At 42.0% G+C, this 23,253-nt stretch overlaps 1 protein-coding gene across 2 annotated transcripts in view; it reads left to right on the top strand.

Moving 5' to 3' along the window:
• Positions 1 to 5,795: 5,795 nt before the first annotated feature.
• The window catches only part of LOC112257692 (plastin-3-like), a 28,313-nt gene continuing 10,855 nt past the window's right edge, over positions 5,796 to 23,253 (top strand). Inside the window, exons 1-6 of one of the 2 annotated variants that reach the window (XM_024431470.2) lie at positions 5,796 to 5,984; positions 11,281 to 11,386; positions 11,644 to 11,789; positions 15,523 to 15,528; positions 17,800 to 17,929; positions 22,994 to 23,126. In XM_024431470.2, the coding sequence (XP_024287238.1) occupies positions 11,323 to 11,386; positions 11,644 to 11,789; positions 15,523 to 15,528; positions 17,800 to 17,929; positions 22,994 to 23,126 (479 nt within the window). In that variant the 5' untranslated portion in view covers positions 5,796 to 5,984; positions 11,281 to 11,322. Of the gene's footprint in view, positions 5,985 to 11,280; positions 11,387 to 11,643; positions 11,796 to 15,522; positions 15,529 to 17,799; positions 17,930 to 22,993; positions 23,127 to 23,253 lie in introns of both variants that reach the window. The other variant, XM_024431469.2, reaches the window with a different exon arrangement.

Raw genomic sequence — 23,253 nt, 5'->3', positions numbered from 1 at the left:
TATGCTGATGATTCAACCATATTTGCATCAGCAACCACAGCTAATAAAGTCACTGAAACCCTTAACAAAGAGTTGCAGTCTGTTTTGGAATGGATGGCTAGTAAAACTGGTCCTGAACATCTCTAAAACTAAGAGCATTGTATTTGGTACAAATCATTCCATAAGTGCTAGACTTGAATCTGGTAATGAATGGTGTGGCTGTTGAAAAAGTTGAGACTAAATTACTTGCCGTTATCTTAGATTGTAAACTGTCATGGTCAAACATATAGATTCAATGGTTCCAAAGATGGGGAGAGGTCTAGCCATAATAAAGAGATGCTCTGCTTTTTTGACACCACACTCCAAAAAGCAAGTACTGCAGGCTCTAGTTTTGTCTAATCTTGATTATTGTCCAGTCGTGTGGTCCAGTGCTGCAAGGAAAGACCTAGTTAAGCTGCAGCTGGTCCAGAACAGAGCGGCACATTTAGCTCTTAATTGTAATCAGAGGGCTAATATAAATACTATGCATGCCAGTCTCTCTTGGCTAAGAGTTGAGGAGAGACTGACTGCATCACTTCTTATTTTTATAAAAAACATGAATGTGTTGAAAATCCCAAATTGTTTGCATAGTCAACTTACACACACACTTATCCCACCAGACATGCCACAAGGGGTCTTTTCAAAGTCCCCAAAACCAGAACAAATTCAAGAAAACATACAGTATTATATAGAGCCCTTATTGCATGGAACTTCCTTCCATCTCATATTGCTCAAATAAACAGCAAACCTGGTTTTAAAAAACAGATAAAGCAACACCTTAAGGCACAACGCCTCTCCCTTATTTGACCTAGATAGTTTGTGTGTATGCATTGATATGTAGGCTTTGTGTGCCTTTTTAAAAATGTATGTAATTCCATTTCATGATGTTCTGTATTATGTCATTCTGTATTATGTTTCATGTGTTGTGTGGACCCCAGGAAGAGTAGCTGCTGCTTTTGCAACAGCTAATGGGGATCCAAATAAAATACCAAATATTAGGTCCAGTGATAGCAAATTTTTTATCCTTAGGTAGTGAAATAACCTTTGACTCTTTCCAGACTTCTGGGCACACCCCATACATCAAGCACTTATTAAAAATATGAGTTTGGGGTAGATATTTGGTTAGCTGTAACTCAAAGCAATTTGGCCTCAAGATTATCTGTACCAGGTGACTTGTCATCCGAAAGAGACAACAGCATTCTTTCTACCACTTCCCTTTCTACTTGATAAAATTCAAATATGCATCGCCTCTCCTTCATGATACAATATTTTATGAGGGTATATGACATGGATCCATCAGTTGGAATCATAGCATTCCTCAACTTTTCATAAATGTCACCAATTTCACTTTACCCAAAGCATTCCCCACCGTTTTAGAAGCTTCAAATGGATTCACCAAGTCTGGCATACATTGTTTTCCCAAAAACCGCACTCCTACCAGATACAATGGGGTATGATGAGAACTAGAGATATTTTCCACAGGAATTTTACTCCTTTTCCCATGAATTCGTTTGATTCAAGTTCCACATCAGCTTCCGCCATCCCCAGAATCTCACTCTTTGAGTTAAAATGTTACGGTGGTCGTGTTTTTATTGTAGGCTACTCGCATTGTACAGATGATCACGCAAAGCCTCTGAGCCACATTGGTATTGTAACAACCCTTGGGTCGTCATTACGATCTCGCCTTAGCAGGTTGTCTGGGAGACCCAAGTTTGAGACTCAAAAGAGACGATGCACACTACACTGGTGTGAGATGCAGGATGGCACCCGAGGCCATTGGAAAGGCGTGTACGGCCATGGTCATGCTACTGCTCCCCCTATGGTCATTCCACTCCACCCCCTCAACAGTCTTTACTCTGCCTCCACCCCAATGGACATTTATTTATTCATCACTGCCACAGTTGTTATTATTTATATAGTGCTATTTCTACTGTTTTTATTACTAATTTCATTATTTTATTTCACCAGTCCTGCATGTTGGAGATTGAAGCCTAAGATTTTCAATGTACCCTGCAATCACACCTGCAACCTTGTACATGTGACTATTAAACAATCTGAATCCTGAATGGAGAGGGTAGTGTAATAGCTATTGCTATCCATGTATCCTTGGGACATCCCTACCCTTAATCTTAACCATTTTAACTTGTACAGGAGAAAATGTATTTCAATATATATAATTAAAATATACTTCAAATACATGTTAATACATTTGCATCTTTGCTGAAATGTATGTAATGCCTGACAATATTCCAGTTATGCATGGCTATGACATCTAGTCTACAGGGTGGTCAAAGTTGTTCCTAACTCTTTACGTATTGATCAATGGAGATCATTCTTTTGGCCACCAAGCTGAAACTTTGCCAGTGATATAATTGAAATTGTAATATGTGTAAAAATAACTTTTGATTTCACCAAATATTTACATTCTGTCATAAAGAGCACATACTCAACTTCATAAAACACACGTTTTCCCCATCTCAAGACGTGAAAACCCCCCCCACAGTAATTCATGAATTAAATAATGAAAGAAATTGGCTGTTTTTGTGTGTTTTTAAATCGATTTTAACAGAAACTATACATCATACAACACGCCACAATGTGTCAATATGTGTAGGTCTTGGTTTTGTGCTTCCAATGAGTGATATATGGCTCCTCAGTGGATGGTTGGCAATGTTATGGTGCTCTCATAACCAAGTGGGAAGTTGGAATCTACCACATCTGGGGAGAAAAGAAACAGTTGAAAAGGCCCTCCAACTGGTAATTACTAGTTTTTCCACCACAAAATTGCCAAAAATAGTAGAACCAGTTCACCTGCTTTTACACTATGATTTGATTATTAGATGTTCAAAGTTGGTTTTGAAATAAATATTTCAAAAGGAATAGATTTACTATATTAAAATGAGAGTTCAGTTCACGTCACAGGGTTGACCTTAAAATGAGGGACAGACGTAAATTAATCACATGAAATACATAATCATCTTCAAAGAAATACATTTGTCAAAGCAACAAAATAACTAGGTCTTTACAATGATGGTGAAAACTTGGCGGTAAAATCTTCCTAGAAGTCACAGAGGGTGCATGGAGGGACATGTCAAAATGATGAATTTTGGTACATTAGAAAGGCTTTATTCATATTGAAAATCTGATTTATTAAAATCTGCATGTAGTCTATATTAAAGGGCACATAGAACAGGCTTTTAAAATTACACATAGGTTAAGTAGAAATTATGCACCAATCAAAAAGGTCAAGTCGGCCCACTGTAGTTAATTTTGTATATCAACAACCTTGGGGATCATATTGAAACAGCAGATGTTAATTTTTATGCAGATAATACTGTTCTTTATTCAAGTGGTAGCAGTTAGCTTTAGCTTTTGAAAATGCCCAAAGAGCATTTAACAACATACAACAGAATCTATATGATTTGAAGTGGATGACAAGCTGAGCTTCACTGTTCATGTGGAGAACTTGATAAGGATCTAAAGCTGAGAATACGTTTTTATTACCAGCATTAGGCTTGTTTTTCTCTGGAGGCCAGGAAGGAGCTGGTACGATGTACATTACTGGCAGCTTTCAATTTGAGTGATGTTACATGGAGTGCTGCATCAGCTGACCTGGCATACACAATCCCCCGACCTCAACCCAATTCAGATGGTGTGGGATGAAATGGACCACAGAGTGCAGGAAAAGCAGCCAATAAGTGCTCAGCATGTGGGAACTCCTTCAAGACGGTTGGAAATGTATTCCAGGTGAATCTGGTTGAGAGAATGTCAAGAGCGTGCAGAGCTGTCATCAAGGCAAAGGGTGGCTACTTTGAAGAATCTAAAATATATTTTGATTTGTTTAACACTTTTTTGGTTACTACATGATTCCATGTGTTATTTCATAGTTTTAAGGTCTTCACTGTTATTCTACAATGTAGAAAATAGTAAAAATAAAGAAAAACCCAGGCATGAGTAGGTGTGTCCAAACTTTTGACTGGATACATACATAAGTTTTGGGGTCACTTAGAAATGTCCTTGTTTTCCATGAAAACATACATGAAATGAGTTGAAAAACAAATAGGAAATATAGTTAAGATGTTAACAAGGTTATAAATAATTATTTTTAGTTGAAATAGTGTCCTTCAAACTTTGTTTTCATCAAAGAATCCTCAATTTGCTGCAAGTACAGCCTTGCAGACCTTTGGCATTCTAGTTGCCAATTTGTTGAGGTAATCTTAAGAGATAATAAATACCCCGTGCTTCATGAAGCACCTCCCACTGATCCCTCAAGATCATTGATGCCCCACGAGGTGAGATCTTGCATGGAGCCCCAGACCGAGAGTGATTGACCTTCATCTTGAACTTCTTCCATTTTCTAATAATTGCACCAACAGTTGTTGCCTTCTCACCAAGCTGCTTGCCTATTGTCCTGTAGCCCATCCCAGCCTTGTGCAGGTCTACAATTTTACCCCTGATGTCCTTACACAGCTCTCTGGTCTTGGCCATTGTGGAGAGGTTGGAGTCTGTTTGATTGAGTGTGTGGACAGGTGTCTTTTATACAGGTAACTAGTTCAAACAGGTGCAGTTAATACAGGTAATGAGTGGAGAACAGGAGGGCTTCTTAAAGAAAAACTAACAGGTCTGTGAGAGCCGGAATTCTTACTGGTTGGTAGGTGATCAAATACTTATGTCATGCAATAAAATGCTAATTAATTATTTAAAAATCATACAATGTGATTTTCTGGATTTTTGTTTTAGATTCCGTCTCTCACAGTTGAAGTGTACCTATGATAAAAATTACAGACCTCTACATGCTTTGCAAGTAGGAAAACCTGCAAAATCGGCAGTGTATCAAATACTTGTTCTCCCCAAAATGTCACTTCCTTGGTTCTTTTTTAATCAGGTCAGTAAATAAATATCAATGACAGTCCCATTCTCATTTGCTTTTAACAGTACCAAGAATTAGAACAGGTCATGGTATAAATTGTTTTAGTTACCCAGCTCCGTGGTCCTGGAATTCTCTCCTGAACATTTTAAAATGTGATGATCTAGCCTCGTTGGTGGAGTTTAAATACTTGGTCGATGTAAATATCTTAGAAGAGTGTAATTGTCTTTAGGACAACTGTTTTTTAAGTTATGACATTTACATATTACATAAAGAAACACAATTGTTGTTCTTAACTTACTTAACTAGATAAATAAAAGGTTAAATTAAAAAAATAAAAGTGTCTCTATAGTTCTGTTCAATGTTGTGTCAGTGTATGCAAGTTGAACACTAAGTTGCAAGGATTGTGTCCCTCCACGTTTCGTTCCATTTGCTTCCTTAAAAAAAAATGTTTTGCAACAGAATCAGAATAATGATTGGGGCTCCAGAGTGGCGCAGCGGTCTAAGGCACTGCATCTCAGGGCTAGAGGCGTTACTACAGACCCTGGTTCGATTCCAAGCTGTATCACAACCAGCTGTGATTGGGAGTCCCATAGGGCGGTGCACAATTGGCCCAAAGTCGGGGTAAATACGAACTTGTTCTTAACTTACTTGCCTAGTTAAATAAAGGTCGAATCAAATATAAAAATTATTATGCCCCTGATCTTTTTTCCACTAATTGGTCTTTTGACCAGTCACATCAGACCGTTTCACATCAGAGCTGATCTGATTGGTCAAAAGACCAATTAGTCTAAATTAGATCCGAATTGGGCCCACTGTGGCTGCGTTTAAACAAGCAGCCCAATTCTACTCTTTTGACCAATCAGCTCAGCTCTGATAAATAGCTGATGTCAACATTTTTGTTGTGATTGGTCTAAAGACCAATAAGTGGAAAAAGATCAGATTTGGGTTGCCTCAAACGCAGCCTGTCATTAATTTGCTCTAAACACTTATTGGCTCGTCAGTAGGCCGAGGTTGTAAGTGCATTTCCATTGCTGGATGAGGGAGGAAGTCTCTGGGATCGAGCAGGACGTTGTGCGTAATTGTGGGGGCATCTGAAGTAAGTTATTTTTAAGGATACAAATTAACGTTACATCATGGTTTGTTTAAACTGGTCAACGTTCCCCTTTTCATCCATTAATTATACGTTTGTATGCTTTATAGTAGCATCTGTTAGCGATTCAGCTATTAACCCTAACTAGACAGCTAACCGTCCCAAACTTTACCAGGGGAAATTACTTTGGATGTTGAGTAAATGCATTAGGATAAATTGGATTTCAATATGCCCCTTGATTCTTTTCATACTGTATTATTGATTGATTGTATGTTTGTTTATTCCATGTGTAAGTCTGTCGAACTGCTTTGCTTCTTGGCCAGGTCACAGTTGCAAATGAGAACTTGTTCTCAACTAGCCTACCTGGTTAAATTTAAAGATGATATATATCACACACAAAGAAATTCGACCACGAAGGCCTGATTCACGCAGTCTCCTCTAAACAGTTGATGTTGAGATGTGTCTGTTACTTGAACTCTGACGCAATCTGAGGCCGGTAACTAATGGGTTTACCCTCCGCAGCAGAGTTGATTCTGGATCTGAGAGCTAATTCCACTATAGCGCTTGAAGGTTTGTGCAACTGCACTTGAAGAAACTTTCAAATCTCTTAATTGTCCAGATTGACTGACCATGTCTTGGACCCTCTTTGCTTATTTGAGCTATTCTTGACATAATATTTTTATTTCACCTTTATTTAACTAGTGAAGTCAGTTAAGAACAAATTCTTATTTACAGTGATGGCCTACACCGGCCAAACCCCGACGACGCTGGGCCAGTTGTGCGCTGCCCTATTGGACTCCCAATGGCGGCTGGTTGTGACAGCCTGAATTGCTGCAAATAAACTACTAAAGTACACTAATAATAATAATAATAATAATAATAATAATAATAATAATAATAATATTTGCTTGGGCCAAGAAACACGAGCAATGGACATTAGACCGGTGGAAATATGTCCTTCGGTCTGAGTCCACATTTTATATTTTTTGTTCCAACTGCCTTGTCTTTGTGAGATGCAGAGTAGGTGAACAGATCTCCACATGTGGTTCCCACCAAGAAGCATGGAGGTGTGATGTGGGGTTACTTTGCTGGTGAAATTGTCAGTGATTTATTTAGAATTCAAGGCACACTTAACCAGTATGGCTACCACAGCATTCTGTAGTGATGAGCCATCCCATCTGGTTTGTGCTTAGTGGGACGATTATTTGTTTTTCAACAGGACAATAACCCAAAACACAACTCCAGGCTGTGTAAGAGCTATTTGACCAAGAAGGAGAGTGATGGAGTGCTGCATCAGATGACCTGGCCTCCTCAATAATCCAACCTCAACCCAATTGAGATGGTTTGGGATGAGTTGGACTGCAGAGTGAAGGAAATGCATCCAACAAGTGCTCAGAATATGTGGGAACTCCTTCAAGAATGTTGGAAAAGCTTTCCAGGTGAAGCTGGTTGAAAGAATGCCAAGGGTGTGCAAAGCTGTCATCAAGGCAAAGGGTGGCTACTTTGAAGATTCTCCCATAAAATATATTTTAATTTAACACTCTTTGGGTACTATCATTTGCATACTCAGTACTTTCAACCACCGTTGTCAGTGAATACTTCCTTGAGTCTTTGGTTTTTTAGCTACACGTTTTACACACCTGTATATTGGGAGTTTCTTCTCTGCAGATCCTCTCAAGCTCTCCGGTTGGCTGGGGAGCGTCACTGCTCAGCTATTTTTCAGGTCTCTCCAGAGATGTTTGAGCGGGTTCAAGTCCAGGATCTGGCTGAGCTTAAGGCCATTCAGAAACTTGTCCTGAAGCCACACCTGCAATGTCTTGGATGTGTGCTTAGGGTCGTCAAAATGGAAGCTGAACATTTGCCTCAGTCTGAGGTCCTGAGCGCTCTAGAGCAGCTTTTCATCAAGGATCTCTTTGCTTTGTTCATCTTTGCTACGGTTCTGACTAGTCTCCCTGCCACATACAAACATTACTACGGCATGATGCTGCCACCACCATGCTTCACTGAAGGGATGGTGCCAGGTTTCCTCCAGATGTGACGCTTGGCATTCAGACCAGAGAATCTTGTTTCTCATGGTCTGAGTCCTTTAGGTGCCTTTTGGCAAGCTGTCATTTGCCTTTTACTGAGGAGGGGCTTCTGTCTGGCCACTCTACCATTAAAGGCCTGATTGCTGGAGTGCTGCAGAGATGGTTGTCCTTCTGAAAGCTTCTCCCATCTCCATAGGAACTCTAGAACCGTTAGAGGTCGACCGATTAATCGGAATGGCCGATTTTTAATTAGGGCCGTTTTCAGAAATTGGAAATCGGTATTTTTTTGGGCACCGATTTCCGATTCTATTTTTTTTTATACCTATTTAACTAGGCAAGTCTGTTAAAGAAGCCAAGGTAAATTGCTAGCTAGCATTAAACTTATCTTTATAAAAAACAATCATAATCACTAGTTCTAACTACTAATCCAGTTTAGCAGGCAATATTAACTAGGTGAAATTGTCATTTCTCTTGCGTTCATTGCTCGCAGAGTCAGGTTATATGCAACAGTTTGGGCTGCCTGGCTCATTGTGAACTACTTTGCCATAATTTTACGTAATTATGACATGCATTGAAGGTTGTGCAATGTAACAACAATATTTAGACTTAGGGATGCCACCCGTTAGATAAAATAACGAATGGTTCCGTATTTCACTGAAATAATAAAGGTTTTGTTTTCGAAATTATAGTTTACGGATTCGATCATATTAATGACCAAAGGCTCATATTTCTGTGTTATTATGTTATAACTAAGTCTATGATAGAGCAGTCTGACTGAGCGGTGGTAGGCACCAGCAGGCTCGTAAGCATTCAAACAGCACTTTCGTGCATTTTGCCAGCAGCTGTTTATGACTTCAAGCCTACCAACTCCCGAGATTAGGCTGCTGTAACAGATGTGAAATGGCTAGCTAGTTAGTGGGGTGCGAGCTAACATCGTTTCAAACGTCACTCGCTCTGAGACTTGGAGTGGTTGTTCCCCTTGCTCTGCAAGGGCTGTGGCTTTTGTGGAGCGATGGGTAACGCTGCTTGGAGGGTGGCTGTTGTCATTGTGTTCCTGGTTCGAGCCCAGGTAGAAGCGAGGAGATGGACGGAAGCTATACTGTTACACTGGCAATACTAAAGTGCCTATAAGAACATCCAATAGTCAAAGGTATATGAAATACAAATGGTATAGAGTCTTACAATAACCTAAAACTTCTTACCTGGGAATATTGAAGACCCATGTTAAAAGGAACCACCAGCTTTCAAATGTTCTGAGCAAGGAACTTAAATGTTAGCGTTCTTACATGGCACATATTGCACTTTTACTTCTCCAAGACTTTGTTTTTGCATTATTTAAACCAAATTGAACATGTTTCATTATTTGAGGCTAAATTGATTGTATTGATGTATTATATTAAGTTAAAATAAGTGTTCATTCAGTATTGTTGTAATTGTCATTATTACAAATGTTTAAAAAATTGGCCGACTAATCGGTATAGGCTTTTTTGGTCCTCCTATAATCGGTATCGGTGTTGCAAAATCATAATCGGTCGACCTCTAGTCTGCTTGAGGGGAACATACAAGGCAGTAACCGAAAAATAATTCTGGTCAGCATATGATAGCGGTATTCCAGTTCGGGAGAACAGAAGGACTTGAGTTTTTGTACGTTACCACAATCGCACCATGGTAGTAGGTGCCAGGCGCACCGGTTTGAGTGTGTCAAGAACAGTGATGCTGCTGGGTGTTTCATGCTCAACAGTTTCTTGTGTGTATCAAGAAGGGCCCGCCACCCAAAATACATCCAGCCATCGGGCAAAAAAGGGTCGTTGATTGACTAAAGGGGACAAAAAAGGCTGAAACAAATTGTAGCCAAACTGTTGCTCTGCAGTCTTTGGCTATGACTAAAGACCCCTAAAAAGATTGTACAACTTGTACCTTGACCGAAATGGGGTATGCTAACCTTAGTTACGACTTTCAGCAAAAAAATAAGTTGCTGTGGGCTGATGAACCAAAAACATTGCCAAGTCTGAGTCACTGTTCCTACTGTATCACGCGGCATGATGGATGCGTGTACCACCTCTCAACAAAGCTTGCTGGTGACGGTATGTTTTGGGCTCCTTGATCGAAGTAGAGCAATGTATGCATGCCATATGTGAACATTGCCAATCAGGTGCATCCCTTGGCAGCAGTGTATCCGTCTGCACTTTGACGATAAATGCGAATCTGACCATCACCCCTGGTGAGGCAAAACCGTGACTCGTAAGTGAAGATCACTTTTTGCCAGTCCTGTCTGGTCCAGCGACGGTGGGTTTGTACCCATAGGCGACGTTGTTACCGGTGATGTCTGGTGAGGGCCTGTCTTACATCAGGCCTACAAGCCCTCAGTCCAGTTTCAGATGGATCTCAGCCTATTGCGGACAGTCTGAGCACTGATGGAAGGATTGTGCATTCCTGGTGTAACTCAGGCAGTTGTTGCCATCCTGTACCTGTCCCGCAGGTGTGATGTTCGGATGTACCAATCCTGTGCAGGTGTTACACATGTTCTCCCACTGCGAGGATGATCAGCTATCTGTCCTGTCTCTCTGTAGCGCTGTCTTAGGCGTCTCACAGTACGGACATTGCAATTTATTGCCCTGACCACATCTGCAGTCCTCAAGCCTCCTTGCAGCATGCCTAATGCACGTTCACGCAGAGACGCTGGGCATCCTTCTTTTGGTGTTTTTCAGAGTCAGTAGAAAGGCCTCGTTAGTGTCCTAAGTTTTCATAACTGTGACCTTAATTGGCTACCGTCTGTAAGCTGTTAGTGTCTTAATGACTGTTACACAAGTGCATGTTCATTAATTGTTTATGGTTCATTGAACATCCATGGGAAACAGTGTTTAAACCCTTTACAATGAAGATCTGTGAAGTTAATACGTTAATATCCAAAATATCTTTGAAAAGACAGGGTCCTGGAAAAAGGGACGTTTCTTTTTTTGCTGAGTTTGTCCATATTGATGTTCTCAGAGGACAAGTTACAGATGGATGCCAAAAATTGATGCAATAGCATTACTCCAACACACGTTTCTGTAGTCTGCTGGATACTGTAAGAGTGGGAGGCATTTTCTCTTAACTGGGGAAGGGTTGACTGGCCCGTGAGCATTGTCTTGGGCCATTTGCTCTGTGGACCTAGGTGACAAAGTGCACAGAAGTTGGGGTGGGGCCTAATGAGCTGACTGGTTCTGGACTTCTGTTCCATGTCTCGCTCTAATTTACAAACCTCATTGACAGTGTTCCCTGTTTTGTCTGTACAGAACCCACCTCTTGACTGACCACCTCGGATCATTTTCATCAAGATGGCAGGAAAGATTAGCTCCAAAGATGAGCTGGAGGAACTGAGAGAGGCGTTTGGCAAAGTTGGTGAGTAGGCTACATTTGATTTATTTTCTGCGTTAGTTGGTCATTTAATGAATGTTTTCATAATGTGACATTACACACCTAGGCTAATAGTCAACAGCTTCTACATTGTACAGTCCCTGACTTTTTAGTCCTATTAGCTGCTTTTTTGTATTGTTTGGGAACCATGCCAGGGTTCCTAGAAACAAAGATTGTGTTGGCTGAATGTTGTTAGTAAAAAAAAAATCATAATATGATTAAGCTCCTGTCTGCATTTGTAGACCTCGATGGCAATGGCTCCATCTGTGACTACGAGCTCCATGAGTTGTTCAAGGAGGCAAACCTTCCCCTGCCTGGCTACAAAGTCAGGGAGATCATCCAGAAGCTGGATCGCAACAAGGACAACAAGATCAGCTTTGATGAGTTTGTATCAGTGAGTCATGGGGGGGGGAGTATGCAAAAGCAGTAGAACAAAAACACATGAAGTAGAAATGAGAACATGTGTGAGTAAGGAACCTATATACAGGGTAAATGCAGTGTCGATACCATATTTGCAATGTGAAGGCAGGGATACTGGCATGGTAGGGTTGTGCATGTGTTGTAAGGTGACTTGGCATCAGGATGTATGCGAAACAGTAGCAGTTCCAGGGAGGGCTGAGTCAGGTTTTTGCTCTGCCCTTGTACTTAATTGATGACTAGTAAACTCCTCTCACCTGGTTGTGTAGGTCTTAAATGAAAGGGAAAACCTGCAGACACTAGGCCCTCCACTCCATGGAATAAGTTTGACACCCCTGGTGGTGTGTGTAGAGCAGAGCTCTCCAACCCTGTTCCTGTAGAGCTACTGTTCTGTAGGTTTTTGCCTAATCTAGCACACCTGATTCTAATAATTAGCTGCTTGATTAACTGAATCAGGTTAGTTTCAACTGGGGTTGGAGTGAAAACATTCAGGAAGGTAGCTCTTCAGGAAAAGGTTTGAATCGCCCTGGTGTAGTGTGCAAAGAGACCGTGGACCATGCAGGTAGTCCATGTAGCTATTTATCTGTCTTATTTCTCTCTAACATTAATTTGAACTCCTAAACCTAAAATGGTCTTAACAAGTAAGGACTGGCAAAATGTCCTCACTTCTCAATTTTAATTGACGACCTCTGGTACTCAGAAGTATAGTAAACTGTGTGTACGTACACACAGAAATTAGGTCAGAATAGTAGTGTGCTCTTTGTTTTGCCTGTGACCATTCATTTTTTTTATTTCACCTTTTATTTAACCAGGTAGGCTAGTTGAACAAGTTCTCATTTGCAACTGCGATCTGGCCAAGATAAAGCATAGCAGTGTGAACAGACAACACAGAGTTACACATGGAGTAAACAATTAACAAGTCAATAACACAGTAGAAAAAAAAGGGGAGTCTATATACATTGTGTGCAAAAGGCATGAGGAGGTAGGCGAATAATTACAATTTTGCAGATTAACACTGGAGCGATAAATGATCAGATGGTCATGTACAGGTAGAGATATTGGTGTGCAAAAGAGCAGAAAAGTAAATAAATAAAAACAGTATGGGGATGAGGTAGGTAAAAATGGGTGGGCTATTTACCGATAGACTATGTACAGCTGCAGCAATCGGTTAGCTGCTCAGATAGCAGATGTTTGAAGTTGGTGAGGGAGATAAGTCTCCAACTTCAGCAATTTTTGCAATTCGTTCCAGTCACAGGCAGCAGAGAACTGGAACGAAAGGCGGCCAAATGAGGTGTTGGCTTTAGGGATGATCAGTGAGATGCGCTTGCTACGGATGGGTGTTGCCATCGTGACCAGTGAACTGAGATAAGGCGGAGCTTTACCTAGCATGGGCTTGTAGATGACCTGGAGCCAGTGAATTCAGCCTTTTTTGTATGGTTTAACATACCTATGGCTATTACAGTATATTTGTTAGAGGGGGTTGTGCTATTTTTGGTTGCTATAATGGATTACATTTATTTTTTTTAGGTTGACATGAACAATATCCTTTAATTGAAAGCAAATTAAATCACAACAAAGGCATTATTTATAAAGGGAAATGCATACTATTGTGGTTACTATGGGTTTCCTCTATCTACAGGGCATAAGCAATGTAAGCTAACTAGGGTTGCACATTTTGGGGAATATTCAGGAATATATGCTAATAAATATTAATACCATTGTTAAATGTAAACTCAGCAAAAAAGAAACGTCCCCCACGTGTAACACTTGCACGGGATCGGTACATCTGAACATCACACCTGCGGGACAGGTACAGGATGGCAACGACTACCCAAGTTACACCAGGAACGCACAATCCCTCCATCAGTGCTGAGACTGTCCGCAATAGGCTGAGAAGGGCTGGACTGAGGGCTTGTTGGCCTGTTGTCTGGTGAGGACCTGCCTTACATCACCGGCAACAACTATGGGCACAAACCCACCATTGCTGGATCAGACAGGACAGGCAAAAAGTTCCTCACTTATGACTCACGGTTTTGTCTCACCAGGGGTGATGGTCGGATTCGCGTTTATCTTCGACGGAATGTGCGTTTACACAGAGGCCTGTACTCTGGCGCGGGATCGATGTGGAGGGTCCGTCATGGTCTGGGGCGGCGTGTCACCGCATCATCGGACTGTGCCTGCAATGATGACACACTATCTTAGCTCTCTGTGTTACAGGGAGGACATCATCCTCCCTCATGTGGTACCCTTCCTGCAGGCTCATCCTGACATGATCCTCCAGCATGACAATGCCACCACGCACAGAACGAGCAGTATGGCTGATTTCCTGCAAGACGGGAATGTCAATATTCTGCCATGGCCAGCGACGAGCCCGGATCTCCCATTGAGCACGTCTGGGACCTGTTGCCCCCCCCAAAAAAAAAAAAAAAAATCTGGGAACTTGCATGTGTCTTGGTGGAAGAGTGGGGTAACATCTCACAGCAACACTGGCAAATCTGGTGCAGTCCATGAGGATGAGATGCACTGCAGTACTTAATGCAGCTGGTGGCCACACCAGATACTGACTTTTGATTTTGAACCCCCCCCCCTTTTGTTCAGGGACACATTATTCCAGTTATGTTAGTCATGTCTTTTAGAACTTGTTCAGTTTGTCTGAATCTTATGTTCATACAAATATTTACACGTTAAGTTTGCTGAAAATAAACGCAGTTGACAGTAAGGACGTTTCTTTTTTTTGCTTAGTTAAGTTTTTTAATTTTTTTTTTACATTGTCTCCATATAAGTATATCCAAACATAAACCTTTTACCTTATCATAAGTAGACATAATTGCAAATGATTAAATCCTTCCAATAGAAAACCCCCATTTTAGTTACAAATTGAACTTTAATTAAATGAGGTGACTCTTCACATGGGATGATTTCACTGAACAACAAAAGGGAATATTGAATGATCCCCAATGATCCATCGCTTCTCCCAAAAAAGACTTCAACATGCATCTGTAAAATGGTAGTCTCGAAACTAAAGCTTTGGTTGTCTTCCTCTCAGGCTTCTGTCTTTTCCTTGGACCTCAATGTCAACCTCTTGAACATCAGACTGAGGCCTCATCTTCACTGTCACTTTCCAACCTTGTTGAGGATGGCTCATTGTCAGACTCAAAAGGCCTCATTTTCCCGGATGCCCACCAATTCTTCAACACTCGTATTGGTCAGCCTGTGTGTTCCCAAACAAGGACCATTTGTGCTCTGAGGTGGCTGATGTTGGTGGGATTTGGAGGATGATGGTGGCAACGGGGGAAAGAGCCTCGGATCCACAGTCCCTTCCACCAGGTGACTGATGCAATATGGCAGTTGTGCCAACATATCTCATCTCCATCCCAAAGCCCTTGCTTGGAAGTGTTCTTCGCCAGACTGCCAAGAATCTTGCCCTCATCCAGCCCAAGGTGATGACCCCATTGGCCTTGTTGATCTCTGCACTAAACAGGATGGTCTTGCCAGCATACTTGGGTGCCAACATGTACGCTACGGCGTGTATGGGCTTCAGGCTGACGTCTTCATGCTTTTTGATGTATTTCAGAACTGCAGTTTCCTCTGCTTGGCGCAACAGTGAAGTGGGCAGGGCAGTCTGGATTTCTTCTTACATCTACAGGCAGTCTGAACATCAGACAAGATGGCATTGTCTCCCTCAATCTGTGCAATGGCTACAGCTGTCGGTTTCAGGCTGCTTACCACTCTCTCCCAAAATACGTCATCCAGGAGGATCCTCTTGATGGGGCTGTCTATCAGCAGACTGTGATATGGCCATTTTCTTGGAGAGACTCCTTCCCTGCCAGGAGACTGTCAAACATGTTGAAGACACCACCCCAGCAGGTGTTGCTGGGCAGCTTTCAATGTGGTGCTCTTATTCTTCACTTTGATTGGTTAGGTAGCTTGCTGCTATAACCTGATGACCCTTCACATACCTAACCATTTCCTTGGCCCTCTTGTAGAGAGCATCCATTGTTTTCAGTGCCATGATGTCCTTGAACAGATTCAATGTATGAGCAGCACAGCCAATGGGTGTGAGGTTAGGACTCCTCCACTTTATACCAAGCCGCCTTCTGTGGTCCAAGGTCATTGACTGCCTTCAGCTCATTTGCAATGTAGAGACTGTCTGTGTTCTTGTAGAATACTGGTTTAGGGGGAGATGTAGTTAATGAGTTCTTGCCCACGAACATTCGACCACCCATCGGCGATGACTGCAATACATTCTGCCTTCTCTATGATTTACTTGAACTCTGAACTCTGCATCCAGCAAATTAGTAGATAAAGCATGTTTGGTTGGCGGGATGTATGCTGGGCGAAGAACATTCAGAAATCTCTTCCAATACACATTGCCTGTGTGCATCAGAGGTGAGCCAGTTGCATACACAGCTCGAGCAAAACTTTCATCAGCATTTCTCTGACAACGTTCCTCCAATGAGTCAAAAAAACATCTGATTCCAGGAGGACCATGAGCTGTTGCTATCGATAAGGTGTCTGATTCATCATTTTCACCTCGAATAGAAGTAGAGGGACTTGTTGTGAGCGCTGAGAGTACTTTATGCACTTGCCCAGATGATTCTGCATTGGTGCATTCTTCACATGATTTGGCACAGTATTTGCAAATGTACACAGCTGTTCGTTCTACATTAGCTGCAGTGAAATGTCTCCATCAGATGGTGTCCGTGGCGTTTTCCTGTAAAGATTAGGGGGAAAAATTTGTGTAAAAATACTATTCCATGTACAGATGAATGGTGAAGCAGTTTAACGAACTCCTTTGTAAGATAAATGTTTAAAAATTAAACGTGTATGGAAACGGGTGAAATAACACTTCAGTTAGCAGGTTCAAGCAAGCTAAAAACCCACATGGTGGCAAACTAACTAGCAGAATTTTTTATTTTATTTTTTCACTTTAGGCTATTTACTAGTTAACCAAAAAAATCATGTCATATATAAAATATATTCACCCCACCCAGTATTGTAATTCTAATTTACCAGAAAGCATGTAGTCCTTGGCGCAGAGTATAGTAGTGTGGGCTCAATAGCATCTCTATTAGTGTGCAAGATCTTGAGAATCAGCTGTACATGTGATGGAAGAATGCATAGGGTTGCAATTCCATTGAATTTGGGATAGTTTAACCAAAATATGCTGCAAGATCTAGAATTGGCTTGTTTATCCCATAAAATAGGTTCACTGTAAGCCAACTTTTTTTTCTTTCTGAATTTAAACCCAGGAATTTTGCTTAACTTCTCATGGAAAATTTGCTATTTTACTAAGCTTTAGGATTTCAAACTAACGCTACATGATCCGATGTTTGTGGCGTACACCTTTTAATGTCACTCAATTCCAGGCTGAGTAGCTGGTGACTACTGAGACCAGCAGGTGTCAGGTCAGCGACTAGAGACGTTGGGGCCTGTGAATACAAACGTGTTGATTTACTTGGCTCAAACTTTGGCTCCTGTATAGATTTTAGGCCATTGACAAATGTCTTTCTAACCCAACCTACACCCCCCTCGCATCCTTATTTCCAAAAGCATTTCCCCTGGCCATTCAGCACACAGTATCCCATAATATGTTTACTTCTTACAAAGGAGGATGAAATGTTTGGTACACAGAGGCACTTAGCTTCCTGTTAAACACTGGTGTTTCTGTTACCATATGGCCTCTCCCCAGTGAGAACCTTACTGAACAGAATTGCAGCTTACAGAATTTGTTTTGACTCGTGCAACTGATTCGAGATGACACAATTCCTTTTTATACAGATTTCCCTTGTAGTAATCCTCATGACTGAGCATAATGTAATCGTAACTATATTAAGCTCTTGAGGTATGTCATGGTTTGTGGGAGCTTAATGCTTCTGCATTGCTTGTTTGGGGTTTTAGGCTGGGTTTCTGTACAGCACTTTGAGAAATCAGCTGGTCTAAGAAGTGATTTTAAATGCACTTTGCCCTCTCTACTGCAGATATTCCAGGAGTTGAAGAGCAGTGACATTGCCAAAAGCTTTCGGAAGGCCATTAACAGGAAGGAGGGGATCCTGGCCATAGGTGGGACATCTACACAGTCCAGCGAGGGAACGCAACACTCCTTCTCTGGTGAGCTGCTCACAGCATCTCCTACCACTTCTGTCATTGTGTTACAGTATGTTGTATTGCATATATGTAGGGTCTTTGCTTTAATCTAGGGGAACCTTACTCATGAGTTTAGGTAGATGCCCTGTTTGTCTCTTTCGTAGTGTATTGATTAGACAATCAAAAACAATAACTGGGTTTCTGGGATGTCATAGAAAAGATTATTCCGGTGTAGTGACAAATCATGTGTATGAAGCAGTGGAGGCTACTCAGATGAGGAAGGGGAGGTCAATTCTCGGTGAATTTCATAAAAATAGGTAATATTACAGCTATTTCTTTGAGGATAACTATTTAAAATATATTCATCACCAAATAATTGATAAACAGTTTTGCAATGGTCTACAGTAGCTTCAACAGCACTCTGTAGGGTAGCACCACGGTGTAGCTGGAGGATAGATGGTTTCCGTTCTCCTCTGAGTACATTCATTTCAATACAAAACCTAGTAGCCTCTTGGGTCTCACCCCCTTCCATAGACTTACACAATTGACAACTTCAGGATGTCCTCCGATCATTGCTTTTGGCTGGACAAAATGTCAGTTAAAGCTGCAATCAGGATCAGATAATGAATCTAGTACTAAAAGCACAAGCTACAGTTGGCAGTGTATATCATGTGGTGAGAAGTTGTCTGAGACAATAGTTGAGCAGTTTTAAAAGAATACATTTCTTCAAATGGAAGAGCTAGCTAGTTTAGCCTACTCAAACACCTGACTCGGAGGGCTCCTGTGTTAGCTAGCATGCTATGTTCTTCAACACTGACATTTTTCCAAGGTAAGAATTTGTTTTTATATTTTTTTTGCAACCGGGGCCCACCGGTGTGACTGCTAAAGTGTTTGGTGACTGTACTGCATGATTTGTAGTGGGTTTACTAATGCGTTATATTAGCATGTTTTGACTATGACGTTATATAATGTGGTGGCAACTGTGGGCTCTGTCTAGCTGTTATGATATTTGGATTAAAAAGGTTTTCAACAGGTCAGACAGCTGAGGTCCACAAGCGATGGGAAAAGGTGAGGAGGAATTACAACAAGCAAAGTGATCATGCTGTTTGCTGCTGCTATGAAAGTGAACTGCATTTGTGTGATCATGGGTGTATTCATTTTGCAGTTTCTGTTAAAGTTTCTTAAACAGAATGGCGATAAACATACGTGAATTTGTCCAATAGAAACTCATTTTCAACTGTACTAAATGATTATGCCCTAGATCAGCTAGATGCAGGACGGTGTTGAATGTGTCACTGTCACCCTGATTACTAAACATTACATTCACAAGTTGAATTTTTAACTTTCATTCATAGGCTAGGTTGTAGCAACCTCATGATGGGTATAGGGAAATTCGAGTATCATGTAGTAGGTTATATCTATTGATGTTACCTTGAGCTGGGTGAATGGAATTTGATATTTTATTTCACCTTTAAACAGGTAGGTTAGTTGAACTCTTTGGCAACTGCGACCTAGCCAAAATAAGGCAAAGCAGTTCGACACATGCAATCAATAATACAGTAGGAAAATCTAAATATAGCATGTGCAAATGGGGTAGGATAAGAGTTAAGGCAATACATATGCCATGGTGGCAGAGTAATTACAATATAGCAATTAAACACTGGAATATTAAGCTGTGCAGAATGTGCAAGTAGAAATACTGGGGTGCAAAGGAGCAAAATAAATACAGTATGGGGTAGATTGGATGGGCTATTTACAGATGAGCTATGTGCAGTGATCTGAGTTGCTCTGGCACTTAAAGCTAGTGATGGAGGTCAGTCTCCAGCTTCAGATTTTTGCAGTTTGTGCCAGTCATTGGCAGCAGATAACTGGAAGGAAAGGAGGCCGAAGGATTGGCTTTGGGGGTGACCAGTGTGAGACCTGCTGGAGCGCGTGCTACAGGTGGGTGCTGCTCTGACCAGTGAGCTGAGGGAAGGCGGGACTTTACCTAGCAGAGACTTGTAGAATACCTGGAGCCAGTGGGTTTGGTGACGAGTATGAAGCGAGGGCCAGCCGACGAGAGCATACAAGTTGCAGTGGTGGGTAGTATATGGGGCTTTGACAAAACAGATGGCACTGTGATAGACTACATCCAATTTGCTGAGTAGAGTGTTGGAGGCTATTTTGTAAGTGACATCGAAGTCAAGGATCAGTAGGATACCGTCGTAAAACGGTAGACTGTTTGGCAGCATGAGTGAAGGATGCTTTGTTGCGAAATAGGAAGCAGATTCTAGATATAATTTTGGATTGGACATGTTTAATATGAGTTTGGAAGGAGAGTTTAGTCTAACCAGACACCTAGGTATTTGTAGGTGTCCATTTTCTAAGTCACAACCGTCTAGAGTAGTGATGCTGGACGGGCGGGCAGGTGCGGGCAGCGATCGGTTGAAGCGCATGCATTTAGTTTTACTTGTATTTAAAAGCAATTGGAGGCCACGGAAGGAGAGTTGTATGGCATTGAAGCTCGTCTGGAGGTTAGTTAACAGTGTCCAAAGAAGGGCCAGATGTATACAGAATGGTGTCATCTGCGTAGAGGTGGATCAGACAATCACCAGCAGCAAGAGCGACAGATGTATACAGAGAAAAGAGTTGGCCCGAGAATTGAACCCTGTGGCACCCCCAGAGACTGCCAGAGGTCTGGACAACAGGCCCTCCGATTTGACACACTGAATTCTGTCTGAGAAGTAGTTGGTGAGCCAGGCAACTCAATCATTTGAGAAACCAAGGCTGTTGAGTCTGCCAATAAGAATGTTATGATTGACAGAGTCGAAATCCTTAGCCAGGTCGATGAATATCGATGGTGGTTATGATATCGTTTAGGACCTTGAAGTTTGCTGAGGTGCACCCATGACCAGCTCTGAAACCAGATTGCATAGCGGAGAAGGTACGGTGAGATTTAAAATGGTTGGTAAGCTGTTTGTTAACTTGGCTTTCAAAGACCTTAGCAAGGTAGAATAGATTTAGGTCTGTAGCAGTTTGGGTCTAGTGTCTCCCCCTTTGAAGAGGGGGATGACTGTGGCAGCTTTCCAATCTTTGGGAATCTCAGACGATACGGAAGAGGTGAACAGGTTAGTAATATAGGGGTTGCAACCATTTCGGCAGATCATTTTAGAAATAGAGGGTCCAGATTACCTAGCCTTGCTGATTTGTAGGGGTTCAGATTTTGCAGCTCCTTCAGAACATCAGCTATTTGGGTGGGGGAGGTTTGGGTGCGTTATGTGGAGCGCAGGGCTGTTGACTGGGGTAGCCAGGTGGACAGCATGGCCAGCTGTAGAAAAATGCTTATTGAAATTCTCTATTGTGGATTTATTGGTGATAAGTGTTTCCTAGCCTCAGGGCAGTTGGGAGGAGGTGCTCTTATGCTCCATGGACTTTAGTGTCCCAGAACTTTTTGTAGTTTGTGCTACAGGATTCAAATTTCTATTAGGAAAGCAAAGGCTAGCTTTTTCAAACTCCCTGTGTATATTTGTTCCTAACTTCCCTGAAAAGTTGCTTATCACGGGGGCTGTTGGACGCTAATGCAGAACGCCACAGGATGTTTTTGCGCTGGTCAAGGGCAGTCGGGTCTGGAGAGAACCAAGGACTATATCTGTTCCTGGTTCTACATTTTTTTTGAATGGTGCATGCTTATTTAAGATGTTGAGGAAAGCACTTTTAAAGAATCAGTCATCCTCTACTGACGGAATGAGGTCAATATCCTTCCAGGATACCCGAGCCAGGTCGACTAGAATGGCCTGCTCAAGTGTTTTAGGGAGCGTTTGACAGTGAGGGGTGGTTGTTTGACCACAAACTAATTACGGATGCAGGCAGTGATCGCTGAGATCTTGGTTGAAGACAGCGGAGGTGTATTTGGAGGGCAGGTTGGTTAGGATGAAATCTGAGGGTGCCCTTGTTTACGGATTTGGGGTTGTACCTGGTTGGTTCATTGATCATTTGTGTGAGATTGAGGGCATCTAGCTTAGATTGTAGGATGGCTGAGGTGTTAAGCATGTCACAGTTTAGGTCACCTAGCAGCACAAGCTTTTAAGATAGATATGGAGGGGGGGGCAGGGTAATCAATTCACATATCGTGTCCAAGGCACAGCTGGGTGCAGAGGGTGGTCTATAGCAAGTGGCAAGAAAGATGGAAAGATGGATTTTTAAAAGTAGAAGTTCGAAATGATAGTACGACAGAGTTCGATCTCTGCAGTAGATTGCAACACCGCCCCCTTTGGCAGTTCTATCTTGTCAGAAAATGTTAGGGATGGAAATTTCAGGGGTTTTGGTGGACTTCCTAAGCCAGGATTCAGACATGGCTAGGACATCCAGGTTGGCAGAGTGTGCTAAAGCAGTGAATAAAACATACTTAGGGAGGAGGCTTCTAATGTTAACATGCATGAAACCAAGGCTTTTACGGTTATAGAAGTCAACAAATGAGAGCACCTGTGGAGTAGGAGTGGAGCTAGGCACTGCAGGGCCTGGATTCACCTCTACATCACCAGAGGAAAAGAGAAGGATGAGGGTACGGCTAACAGGACTGGTTGCTTAGTGCTTTCAGAGCAGAGAGTAAAAGGAGTAGGTTTCTGGGCATGAGAGACTAGATTCAAGGCATAATGTACAGACAGATGTATGGTAGGATGTGAGTTATTTGGAGGTAAACCTAGGCATTGAGTAATGATGAGAGAGATTGTCTCGACGTTTATACCAGGTGATGTCACCGCATATGTGGGAGGTGGAACTAAATGGTAGGTTAAGGCATATTGAGCAGGGCTAGAGGCTCTACAGTGAAATAAGATCTCTAACCAGGACAGTAATGGACAAGGCATATTGATATTAGGGAGAGGCATGCGTAGCCAGGTGATCAATAGGGGTCCAGTGAGTGGTTGGGCTGGCTGGAGACACAGCGATTCAGACAGCTAGCAGGCTGGGGCTGAATGACAGTCATCCAATATACTGTATTTGAAATGATAAAATGTTTTATCGTCCTCCCTCATTTTAAACGGCACTGACCACCACTGTTGATGTGGTGCTAGTTTTTGACCTGGTGTTTCTCTGTGCTGCCCTATGCAGAGGAGGAACGGTACGCGTTTGTCAACTGGATAAACACAGCACTGGAGAATGACCCTGACTGCAAGCACGCCCTGCCCATGGACCCCAACTCAGACTCCCTCTTCAAGTCCCTGGGCGACGGCATCGTTCTTTGGCGAGACCATATATTTATATAATTGTGTTCTGTATAATTCCTGCCCTTCAAGCCTTACAGCCCCTATTACAGCTATTTTTCCTTACACGCGGTGGTTTGAAATGGGGCATACCTGTGTCTTCCAACA

The sequence above is a fragment of the Oncorhynchus tshawytscha genome, linkage group LG09 (assembly GCF_018296145.1).
Source record: "Oncorhynchus tshawytscha isolate Ot180627B linkage group LG09, Otsh_v2.0, whole genome shotgun sequence".
Classification (NCBI taxonomy): Eukaryota; Metazoa; Chordata; class Actinopteri; order Salmoniformes; family Salmonidae; genus Oncorhynchus; species Oncorhynchus tshawytscha.
Note: the sequence above shows the minus strand (reverse complement) of the source record. Positions and strands in the feature narration are given on the sequence as shown.